This window comes from Sander lucioperca, chromosome 1 (genome assembly GCF_008315115.2).
Source record: "Sander lucioperca isolate FBNREF2018 chromosome 1, SLUC_FBN_1.2, whole genome shotgun sequence".
Classification (NCBI taxonomy): Eukaryota; Metazoa; Chordata; class Actinopteri; order Perciformes; family Percidae; genus Sander; species Sander lucioperca.
The window spans coordinates 33471429-33484380 of record NC_050173.1 but is presented as its reverse complement, the minus strand read 5'-3'; the positions used below and the strand labels follow the sequence as shown (position 1 = coordinate 33484380).

At 41.8% G+C, this 12952-nt stretch overlaps 1 protein-coding gene across 18 annotated transcripts in view; it reads left to right on the top strand.

Annotated features, from left to right (window-relative positions):
- Positions 1-12952, top strand: part of LOC116052436 (protocadherin gamma-C5-like) — a 246238-nt gene that overhangs the window by 37183 nt on the left and 196103 nt on the right. For 3 of the 18 annotated variants that reach the window (XM_036002812.1, XM_031303173.2, XM_031303161.2), the window contains exon 1: positions 9356-11740. The exons of 10 other annotated variants lie outside the window; for them this stretch is intronic. In XM_036002812.1, the coding sequence (XP_035858705.1) occupies positions 9377-11740 (2364 nt within the window). In that variant the 5' untranslated portion in view covers positions 9356-9376. Of the gene's footprint in view, positions 1-1134; positions 3641-5316; positions 7835-9355; positions 11741-12952 lie in introns of those variants that run through there. 5 more of the 18 variants (XM_031303172.2, XM_031303160.2, XM_036002725.1 and 2 more) reach the window with 4 other exon arrangements.

Sequence of the window (12952 nt, the reverse complement as noted above, 5' to 3'; positions counted from 1 at the left end):
TTGATGCATTTTGCTGTTCCAAGGTAATAAATGAAATGGCAGCATTGTTTTCTTGGGCTTTGTAACAGCTGTTGGTCAGCCTTTCTGAAGGTATGCCAAATTTACAGTTTAATAGGTGAACAATTGCACCATGTTCAAAGCTCTCTCTGAAAACAGTAATCTTTTCCTGATGTTTACACCAACGTCAACATCAAGGACAATGCAAACAGTGTTTTGTTGCTCATTAGGGTAGATTCAAACATTTAACTGAAGACCTTGTTTTGGAAAGAAATAGATGTCTGGTTGTTTTTCCAAGTTGTCAAAACTAGTTCAGGACAATCGCTATTCTAATAGATCTGTGTGTCACTGCAGTGATTCAACATAGAGTACAGAAGTGTTGGTGATAGGGTTGAAGGCAAACAATGCTTCAATTTACAGTATGCAACTTCAAATGATGGTTCTGTACATAGTTGATTAAAGTTCCTAAATTGTTTTTTACATGCGCTTTCATTATGCACAACCAGTATTTTTATACTATGTTAGCACAAAATGTTATGCAAGAAGATACTTAACTGAATTTCCTCTATTTTACTTGATCCACACTAGTAAGATGGAAATGGGAAGATCAGCAAGGGAGAAAAAAAAAATCACCGTTTCATCAATGAGGGAGGGACATTACATTTTTGGATCATCAGTTTAGCTTTTAATGTTCAGGCAGCGTATACAGATGTGAGATAAACGCCTACAGAAGTAGTTTCTGTGCTTAGTGTATATTTTGACAAGACAAGAATTGGGTGAGAACATAGGGTTGTTTGCAAGACACAATTTGAAGGGTTTCATGTTGATTCCCACTTTTTGTGTTTATTTTTTATTTAGTTTTTACATCACAAGCCATCTTGTATTAAGGCAAGTTGATCCTAAAATAGTAAAGCTATTATTGTTTTTTTTTATCAGTTGTAGTAATATTGTTTTTATCAACAACGTTCTCTGAACTAGTCTATATTTAAGGACGTCAGAAGTCATACATCGCCTTGTTATACCCAGGCAAATACTCATGGTGTCAGTGTGTACCAGTAAACGAGAGGACATGGTCATTCTCCTCCCTTCTGTCTCAACGAATTGAAAGCTTGACTCTGCTATTGTACTGCAGTTGATAAAAACGCTTCGCGATATGACCACAGACTATTTCTCTATATTGGAGGAACCCCACTTGGATCTTTGATATATTTTGACATACTCAGTAGCAGTGCTGATCTTTCTCGCTGTAACAATGGGCTACAACAGATTTGCGCTGCTCTACGGCCTTGCTTTTATTTTTCTTGTCCTCCACCCCGTCTATGGAGACGTGAGTTACTCTATCCCAGAGGAGATGAAACGAGGATCTGTAATTGGGAATATCGCTAAGGATCTGGGACTTGATTTGGGAAGGCTGTCTGCTCGCAAGGCCCGTATCGATACTGAGGATAACAACGTCCAGTACTGCGGTGTAAATCTCAACACCGGAGAATTGATCGTTCAAGAAAGGATTGACAGAGAAGGGCTTTGTGCAAAAAAGGCATCGTGTGTTCTAAAACAGGAACTCGTACTAGAAAATCCATTAGAGCTGCACCGTATTAGTATCCGCGTTCAAGATATCAACGACAATTCACCGCAGTTTAAAGAGGAGTCACTTAGGATTGAAATTCGGGAATCGGCAATCAAGGGTGCACGTTTTCTTCTTGGAGAAGCACACGATGGAGACATCGGAGAAAATGCTGTTCAGGGCTACTCACTTCAGCAGAATGATCATTTCAAACTAAATGTAAATACAAAATCAGGTGGCCGAAAATATGGTGAATTAGTCTTAGACAAAGATTTAGACAGAGAGGATAAAAAAGAGATTTTGTTATTGCTTACCGCATTCGATGGTGGCTCTCCTCAGAGATCAGGTACTGTAGTCATACACGTCACTGTACTGGATGCTAATGATAATGTGCCAGAATTCAGTCAGACCGTTTATAAAGCCAGTCTGCCTGAAAACTCTCCTCTGGATACATTGGTGATAACTGTGAGTGCTACTGATGCAGATGAAGGTTTAAATAGCGAAATATTTTATGGATTTGATCATGTTTCAGATGAAAATAGCAACGTATTTTCTTTACACCCTAAATCGGGAGAGGTGAGAGTAGCTGAAGCTATTGATTATGAGAAAGTGTCATCGTATGAAATGCAGATAAGTGCAAAAGATGGACTGGGATTAGTTTCATACGCAACGTTAATTATTGAGATTACTGATATGAATGATAATGCTCCAGTTATATATCTGAAATCTCTGACTAACCCCATACCTGAGAATGTGTCACCTGGTACAGAGGTGGGCATCATTAACGTGCAGGATAGAGACTCTGAGAATAACAGACAGGTCCGCTGCTCCATTCAACAAAACGTTCCTTTTAAGTTGGTTCCCTCTATTAAAAACTATTATTCTCTGGTGACCACAGGACAACTGGACCGTGAACTAGTGTCTGATTACAACATTACAATCACTGCCACTGACGAGGGCTCTCCACCTCTGTCCTCCTCTAAAACTGTTCAGTTATCTGTAGCAGACATCAACGACAACCCACCTGTGTTTGAGGAACAGTCCTACAGCGCATATGTGACTGAAAATAACAAACCTGGCTCCACTTTATGTTCCGTTACTGCTCGAGACCCCGACTGGAGACAAAACGGTACAGTGATTTATTCTCTGTTACCCGGTGAGGTGAACGGTGCCCCGGTGTCCTCCTATCTATCTGTTAACGGAGACACGGGGGTGATCCACGCTGTGAGGTCGTTTGATTATGAACAGTTCAGGAGTTTTAAAGTCCACGTGATGGCCAGAGACAACGGTTCTCCTCCGCTCAGCAGCAACGTGACCGTCAGTGTCTTCATATCGGATGTGAATGACAACTCTCCTCAGATACTGTACCCCGCCCCGGAGGGCAACTCCTTCATGACCGAGCTGGTCCCCAAAGCTGCACACGGAGGCTCTCTGGTGTCCAAAGTGATAGCGGTGGACGCGGACTCCGGACAGAACGCCTGGCTGTCCTATCATATAGTCAAATCCACTGATCCGGGACTTTTCACTATTGGTCTCCACAGCGGAGAGATCAGGACACAGCGGGACATTTCTGAGTCTGACAGCATGAAACAGAACCTTATTGTAGCAGTGAAAGATAACGGACAGCCCTCTCTCTCTGCCACCTGTTCCATGTATTTACTTATTTCTGATAACTTGGCTGAGGTGCCAGAACTGAAGGATATTTCTTATGATGAGAAGAACTCCAAACTGACCTCTTATCTGATCATCGCGCTGGTGTCTGTGTCCACCTTTTTTCTGACCTTCATTATCATCATCCTGGGTGTGAGGTTTTGTCGCAGGAGAAAGCCCAGACTGTTGTTTGATGGAGCAGTTGCCATCCCCAGCGCTTATCTCCCTCCTAATTACGCAGATGTTGACGGCACAGGAACTTTACGCAGCGCTTACAATTATGACGCCTACCTGACAACAGGTTCTAGAACCAGTGACTTTAAGTTTGTGACGTCTTATAATGACAACACACTGCCTGCTGACCAGACTCTGAGGAAAAGTCCATCAGACTTTGCTGAAGTGTTTGGGGGTTGTGATGTCTCTCCTGAGGTAAGAAGAGGTGCCACGTCTCTGTTGGTTTCTTTTCCCTCACTTATTCTGACCATTTTAAACGCTGTAACACATTATGCTGTTAGTTGACACTCGCCAAAGATTTTCAACAACCTTCTTTGTCTTTGGTGAATTTGGTCCCAATTCAATTTTAGTACAAGCTTTAACGCATCGCTACTGTTTTTGCATGTGTTCCCTAAATGCTGGCCTAACTTTTGTGTAACATTGGGTGTTTTATCATGTGAAATGGTGACGTTGGTTTTCTTTTTAATGCCAGATTCAGTGATTCTCTCGAGTGTGGACGTAATCTTTTTCAGTGGTTTGACTTGTATCTGTGATTTTTTTTTCAGGGATTTGCCAAGCATCTGTTATTTGACTGTACTGCACACAAACATTCTTTAAATGTCATATATTTGAGCAAATTATTTTTATTTTGGTTGAAACATGAGGAACAGCCTATCTGCGTCTTTTCCCTCCTGTATTGTCCGGTCCCTTGTGTTTAACTGTTATACTTGCCCTCCTATCCCAAGCTATTTACTTAATTCTTCAACTTTAGTACGCATATATTTTATTTCTGTCAGGTTATGTCCAAGATAAGACTGTAATGACTTTAATTTTCTCTTTGTATTTATCGGTTTGCCCAGCACTGGTGTGTTCATCTGTGTATCTTGAGTAGAGCTGCATCTAGTTCTTCGTGTCTCTGTCCTTGGTGCTGAACCTCGCTGTTCATCTATTGTTGCGTTTTCAGGAACAACTTACATCGGTGTCATTTGTTACCACTAAAAAATGAATGGGCTGTTATCTTTTAGATTGCAGTTTACCATATGTTTAGACTTCTATATGTTCCACTTTTTAATTAACGTTGGGCCTCCATAGTTTTAGATGAAGAAAAAGGAAAATAACAAGTCACATCAGGTTGAATTGGAAATATGTCTCTCTTCAGTCAGTGATGTGTTATGTATTCAATTGCTTCGCAATCTCCTACGAATTACGACCATTTTGAAGTTTTCTACAGTAATAGTTTACGTTCACTAACGTCCAGTGCAGCAAGGGGTTTTCATTTTGAAGTGGTTGATGGGTACAATGTGAAAAGTATCTGAGATACCACAGAGCCTTGTGGGACCCCCATGTTGCTATGTTTGACCTCTGACAGCGTCCCATTGACATCGCCTGTTGTGTACTGTTAGTTAAAAAGGAGTGAAACCATTTGATCAGGGCAGGGTTAACATGCATATCATTCAGTTTTCTTTAGAAGCAGATAGGGTTGTAAGTATTGAACGCAGAACTAAAATCAATGAATAATATTCTGGTATAGACTTTTGTATCCTCACGGTGTTTAGACATACACATTTGACAAACATTTGGGTTATGTTGTCTTATCATTGTGAAATGCTTGAGGCTGATCAATTTATGAGGAATTGAGTTCTTGTTTGTAAAGTCTTACAGCACGAAGAACTAGCACCTCACTTCATTTAAAAAACACTAAATACTTCCAAATGACACGGTTTGATAGCTTATAAAAGTGTTTTTTATTTAAACATTAAATGTCAAACGCCCGGATAGTGGATTTTAAAAACAAATTGCTATATTCCATTTGTACTCACGGTGTCAGTGTAGACCAGCTATGGAGTCATATATTCATCTTGTTTTGCACACCACCCATTATTGGGATCGACCACCCGTGTTCTATACAGCCTTCAACAAAGACGGCAAATGCTTGGAAGGCACATTTGATCGAATACCGTTTTTGAATGTTTGAAATTGACGTGTTTGGTTTGTGTAGTAGTCTACTGTCTGAGGATGATGCATAGACGGTGGTTTCTTCAAAGCTGTGGCTTTGTGTTTTTCTTTTTTGTGCTGCAATACGCACATGGAGACCTGAGCTATTCTGTACAGGAGGAGCTCAAGCGCGGATCGGTTATTGGAAATATCGCCAAGGATCTCGGGCTGGAGGTGGGCAGTCTGTCTGTTCGTAAAGCTCGTGTTGACATGGAGGGAAACGACAGACAATATTGCGGGATTAACCTTCGAAGCGGAGATTTAATGGTTGCGGAAAGAATAGACAGAGAGGAGCATTGTGGAGAAGAGCCTTCGTGTGTTCTTAAATTCGACTTGCTGTTAGAGAATCCACTGGAGTTACACCGGTTGTCCCTGCAGGTGCAGGACATAAACGACAATGCACCAATTTTCCCGAAGGATACTGTAAAACTGGAAATCACAGAGTCAGCTGACAAAGGAGCTAGGTATCGCATTAATGCAGCACAAGATGCAGATGTAGGCAAAAACTCAGTTGAAAGGTACATTTTGCAACCAAACCCTCACTTCGTGTTCAGTATTCAGACGACAAGTGCTGGCAGAAAATATGGCGAGTTGGTTTTAAATAAAGAGTTAGACCGAGAGGAGCAGCAGGAAATGAAATTATTGCTCACAGCTGTGGATGGTGGTTCTCCTCAGAGATCCGGGACTGTAGTCATACACGTCATTGTACTTGATGCTAATGATAACGCCCCAGTTTTTGCTGAGGCCGTATATACAGTCACGTTACCAGAAAACTCACCTATGAAAACCCATGTTATCACTGTTAGTGCATCTGACGCAGACGAAGGTGTAAACGGACAGTTAACATATGAGTTTAGCCGACTCTCTGATAAAACACAAAAGCTTTTTTTACTGGATGAGAAAACTGGAGACATCAGTGTGACAGGTGACATAGATTATGAAGAAGGATCGAAATATGAAGTGTTTGTTGAGGCTAAAGATGGTTATGGCCTCTCTTCAGAAGCAAAGGTGATTATTGATATCACCGATGTAAATGATAACGCCCCAGTTACATATCTGAAATCACTGACTAACCCCATACCCGAGAACGTGTCACCTGGTACAGAGGTGGGCATCATTAACGTGCAGGATAGAGACTCTGAGAATAACAGACAGGTCCGCTGCTCCATTCAACAAAACGTCCCTTTTAAATTGGTTCCTTCTATTAAAAACTATTATTCTCTGGTGACCACAGGACAACTGGACCGTGAACTAGTGTCTGATTACAACATTACAATCACTGCCACTGACGAGGGCTCTCCACCTCTGTCCTCCTCTAAAACTGTTCAGTTATCTGTAGCAGACATCAACGACAACCCACCTGTGTTTGAGGAACAGTCCTACAGCGCATATGTGACTGAAAATAACAAACCTGGCTCCACTTTATGTTCCGTTACTGCTCGAGACCCCGACTGGAGACAAAACGGTACAGTGATTTATTCTCTGTTACCCGGTGAGGTGAACGGTGCCCCGGTGTCCTCCTATCTATCTGTTAACGGAGACACGGGGGTGATCCACGCTGTGAGGTCGTTTGATTATGAACAGTTCAGGAGTTTTAAAGTCCACGTGATGGCCAGAGACAACGGTTCTCCTCCGCTCAGCAGCAACGTGACCGTCAGTGTCTTCATATCGGATGTGAATGACAACTCTCCTCAGATACTGTACCCCGCCCCGGAGGGCAACTCCTTCATGACCGAGCTGGTCCCCAAAGCTGCACACGGAGGCTCTCTGGTGTCCAAAGTGATAGCGGTGGACGCGGACTCCGGACAGAACGCCTGGCTGTCCTATTATATAGTCAAATCCACTGATCCGGGACTTTTCACTATTGGTCTCCACAGCGGAGAGATCAGGACACAGCGGGACATTTCTGAGTCTGACAGCATGAAACAGAACCTTATTGTAGCAGTGAAAGATAACGGACAGCCCTCTCTCTCCGCCACCTGTTCCATGTATTTACTTATTTCTGATAACTTGGCTGAGGTGCCAGAACTGAAGGATATTTCTTATGATGAGAAGAACTCCAAACTGACCTCTTATCTGATCATAGCGCTGGTGTCTGTGTCCACCTTTTTTCTGACCTTCATTATCATCATCCTGGGTGTGAGGTTTTGTCGCAGGAGAAAGCCCAGACTGTTGTTTGATGGAGCAGTTGCCATCCCCAGCGCTTATCTCCCTCCTAATTACGCAGATGTTGACGGCACAGGAACTTTACGCAGCGCTTACAATTATGACGCCTACCTGACAACAGGTTCTAGAACCAGTGACTTTAAGTTCGTGACGTCTTACAATGACAACACACTGCCTGCTGACCAGACTCTGAGGAAAAGTCCATCAGACTTTGCTGATGTCTTTGGAGATTCTGAAGTCTCCCCCGAGGTACGAAAAACCGTAAATCCATATTTTGGTTTGATTTTAATGGCAAAACTTGTTTAAATCATTTTTCCAACCCCAACTAATACGTCATGCAATTCATATTTTAATCAGCTCCTGCAGAGTTATCTGTCTGTCTATCTGTCTGTCTGTCTGTCTGTCTGTTTACAGAAAAGTAAAGATAAGTTGAGATACAAAAAGAAAATGTTAACATTGCAGTTTGAAGTACAAATAAGTGACAACTGTGTGGCAACATTTTTAATTGTTAAGACTTGTATTTAAAGGTATCTGTTCTGCATACAGATATCAGCACAATGCAAATGGTCAGTACAGGATTACACAGAAGATTGCCAGCCATCATGTTGGTGTTATTTCATTGGCCGCCCTTTTCCTGTAACAGCTCACAAAGCATGCTGCTGTGTTGCATATTGTTGTATTTCACCTAGCAGGTATGGAAGTTTTGTCTTATTAGTCAAGTTTGGGGGGGTGGGGTGTTTGAAATCTGTGGGAAGTATATGTCTCCGATGTCAAGGTACTGTTGGCAGATTTAGTTAAAAAGTGCAGCTCAGTTTCCATCTAATGTTGTGTGCAGTGGGTGCACATCTGTCCTTTTTAGGAAGTCAGGTCTGCCTCTGGTGGCCTCTCTCTTGATGGTGAGGCTGTGCTCACTGAGTCTGTTAATAGTCAAATATTTCCTTAGTTTTAGATCAGGCACATTGTTCAGGTATTCTGCCACAGTGTTTTCTCTGTTTAGGGCCAAATAGCATTGCAATTTGCGCTGGTTCTCTCTCTCTCTCTCTCTCTCTCTCTCTCTCTCTCTCTCACCTCTGATTCCATGGAGTAGTCCTTTGCAGGATGTTCACCTTTTTAGGGTTTGATATTGGCTTTTACGCTTTTCAACATATATGATTTGTTTGGATTTATTAGTCTCAGGCTTTGTATAGTGATACATTATAAGAAGATATCTTATTTATGAGGTTAATCAATGCGTAAGTCTATCAGGTGATTGTTCAGTCAGAGACGTGCTTTACTCTGCTGCATGGTTATATTTCATTAGGAGACTTGGCGTTTTCAGTTTTGTTAAGAAAATGCATATTATTCCCATGGAAACAAGCTTTGATGTTTGGAATGATTGTGTGCAACTCATTTAATTATAACAACACTTAATTATATATACACCCATAGCCTGCCTTGTGTTATGACGGTGCATGAATAGCAAAGCAATTTATATCATTCCTCTACCATTTTAAGATGCCATCTGTACTATAACAACAAGTATACAACTACTACTCCTACTAAAAGTAATACTTTATAAGTGCAGTCTGTTATTTCTTCATTCCACTCATGGTGTCGCTATAGGCCAGTCTACGTGAAACATTTCCACTCCACCCTCTGGTGTACAGAGCAATAAAAGGAAATTTCGCAGTTTGGTCCTAGGATGCAGCCTGTAACTGTGGAGTGCTGTTGATTTTCTCTTGACTGAACTGTATACTCCTCATTGAATCGGTAACCTAAACGTGGACAATGTTCTGTTGTGAACGCATTACCATGATGGGGCTCAAACGGAGCTGCGTCGTTTTCTTTCTGATGTGGCAAGCCGTGAATGGGGACGCGAGCTATTCCTTTCAAGAAGAAATGAAGCGCGGATCTCTTATTGGGAATATAGCGAAGGCTCTTAACCTGGACCCGAGTAAACTGTCTGGTAGGAATGCCCGTGTTGATGCCGCAGGGAATCGCAAACGTTATTGTGACATCAATCTCAGCAATGGGGATTTAATTATTGCCGACAGGATTGACCGGGAGGAGCTTTGTGGAGAAAAGCCATCGTGTGTAATAAAACGCGATATTGTGCTGGAGAATCCTCTGGAACTGCATCCGTTCAGTCTTCACATTCAAGATATTAATGATAACTCGCCACAATTTAAGGAAGAATTGATAAATATTGAAATTCGAGAGTCGGCAGTCAGGGGAGCTCGTTTTGTGATAGAGGAGGCGCACGATGCGGATGTAGGACAAAATTCAGTTCAGCAGTACAGCCTTAAAAAGAATGATAACTTCATTTTGGCCGTTGATGGAAATACAATAGAGCTTGTTCTTGAAAAAGAGCTTGATCGTGAAAAACAACAAGAGATCAATTTGCTCCTTACAGCTCTAGATGGTGGCTCTCCTCAGAGATCAGGTACGGTAGTCATACACGTCACTGTACTGGATGCTAATGATAACGCCCCAGTGTTTAGCCAGGCAGTTTATAAAGCCAGTCTGCCTGAGAACTCTCCTGTAAATACTGTAGTGGTCACAGTCAGTGCTACTGATGCAGACGAGGGAGTCAACGGAGATTTGACTTATGAGTTTGGACATGTTACTGATGATGTGAAGAGAGTCTTTAGTATTGACCGTAAAAACGGCAAAATTAAAGTGAATGGTGCAATTGACTTTGAAACTGTTACAACATATGATTTGCGCATTAAAGCAAAAGATGGATTAGGATTATCGTCATACACGAAGGTATCCATTGATGTCACCGATGTCAATGACAACATACCTGTAATATATGTGAAATCTCTGGCAAATCCAGTACCTGAGAATGTGTCACCTGGTACAGAGGTGGGCATCATTAACGTGCAGGATTCAGATTCTGATAATAATCAACAGGTCCGCTGTTCCATGCAACAAAACGTCCCTTTTAAATTGGTCCCTTCTATAAAAAACTATTATTCTCTGGTGACCACAGGACAACTGGACCGTGAACTAGTGTCTGATTACAACATTACAATCACTGCCACTGACGAGGGCTCTCCACCTCTGTCCTCCTCTAAAACTGTTCAGTTATCTGTAGCAGACATCAACGACAACCCACCTGTGTTTGAGGAACAGTCCTACAGCGCATATGTGACTGAAAATAACAAACCTGGCTCCACTTTATGTTCCGTTACTGCTCGAGACCCCGACTGGAGACAAAACGGTACAGTGATTTATTCTCTGTTACCCGGTGAGGTGAACGGTGCCCCGGTGTCCTCCTATCTATCTGTTAACGGAGACACGGGGGTGATCCACGCTGTGAGGTCGTTTGATTATGAACAGTTCAGGAGTTTTAAAGTCCACGTGATGGCCAGAGACAACGGTTCTCCTCCGCTCAGCAGCAACGTGACCGTCAGTGTCTTCATATCGGATGTGAATGACAACTCTCCTCAGATACTGTACCCCGCCCCGGAGGGCAACTCCTTCATGACCGAGCTGGTCCCCAAAGCTGCACACGGAGGCTCTCTGGTGTCCAAAGTGATAGCGGTGGACGCGGACTCCGGACAGAACGCCTGGCTGTCCTATCATATAGTCAAATCCACTGATCCGGGACTTTTCACTATTGGTCTCCACAGCGGAGAGATCAGGACGCAGCGGGACATTTCTGAGTCTGACAGCATGAAACAGAACCTTATTGTAGCAGTGAAAGATAACGGACAGTCCTCTCTCTCTGCCACCTGTTCCATGTATTTACTTATTTCTGATAACTTGGCTGAGGTGCCAGAACTGAAGGATATTTCTTATGATGAGAAGAACTCCAAACTGACCTCTTATCTGATCATCGCGCTGGTGTCTGTGTCCACCTTTTTTCTGACCTTCATTATCATCATCCTGGGTGTGAGGTTTTGTCGCAGGAGAAAGCCCAGACTGTTGTTTGATGGAGCAGTTGCCATCCCCAGCGCTTATCTCCCTCCTAATTACGCAGATGTTGACGGCACAGGAACTTTACGCAGCGCTTACAATTATGACGCCTACCTGACAACAGGTTCTAGAACCAGTGACTTTAAGTTTGTGACGTCTTACAATGACAACACACTGCCTGCTGACCAGACTCTGAGGAAAAGTCCATCAGACTTTGCTGATGTCTTTGGAGATTGTGATGCTTCTCCTGAGGTAGGGACACATTTCTTATTACGGAACTCTTGTTCATCCTCCTGCAGTCATTCTGCCACTTTTTTTTTTGCTCTTTTAAGTTCCATTGGTTTTGTTTGTGGTTGTGATTTAAATATACTTTTTAAAAGTGTTTTAAAAAGTGATGGTTATGCCTAGCCTATATGACTAAGTTGTCAGGTTTAGGTCACATTTTTATTTGGGGATATTATGTTAAATAAATGTTTATATGTTCACATTATTGCCCTTCCTAGTAAAGGAAACTTTTTGACAGTCCGTTCCTTTGACTCTGTCCATGGTGCTGAACTCAGTTTGATCCTATGATGCATTTCTTGTAATTCACCTCTCTTTTGAGCTTTGTTTAAGGGAATTTGACTTGATATTGCATTTTCTAAATGTTTTAGGTTTTTCACGTTGTGCTAGTCTTATTTGAATATGTTGTTGCTCTTTTTTGTTATAATTCTCTGAACTTCTGTAGAATTGACACTCAGATGGAGCTGATTACCTTTTCTGGATATTGTGACATGCTATTAGAGTCATATGAATATGAAAAGTGAACCTCTTTGACCGTTCTGCTTGAGTAGTAATGCTTCCAATATCTGTGTTGGCTTTGAGTGAAGTAGGCATTGCCAAGGAAAATACGTTCTCACTTAATTTATTTTGTTACTTTTGTTGACATAATATGGTATATCCTCAAGTCGAGACTATCGCACAACACTATTTCGTATTTATGTATTTCTTTTCTTGATGGATACATTGTCTTTGTTGTCCATGTGCAATCCTAATTACAAAACACGGTGTGGTACAAAACCAATGTAAGTTATTCGATAAGTTGTTCTCACAGCTAGAGGTGCTTTGAATTAATTATTATACTCTAGGATTCAGTTTCTAAATCAACAGATGCGCTTTATAAAGGTGATGTCTGCGTGGACTATTGTAAGACACGAATTGGAACATTCCTTTACAATGATAGTGGATTAAACAAGTGCCAGAGAGGGAAAAGAGTGTTAAAGTCGTCTCTCCATTCAAATGCAAAAAAGCATTCATTTTTTTGAACACTTTGCAGAATTTTTTTTTTCCTTTCTTCAATGTCAGTATCGAATTTGATGCATTTTGCTGTTCCAAGGTAATAAATTAAATGGCAGCATTGTTTTCTTGGGCTTTGTAACAGCTGTTGGTCAGCCTTTCTGAAGGTATGCCAAATTTACAGTTTAA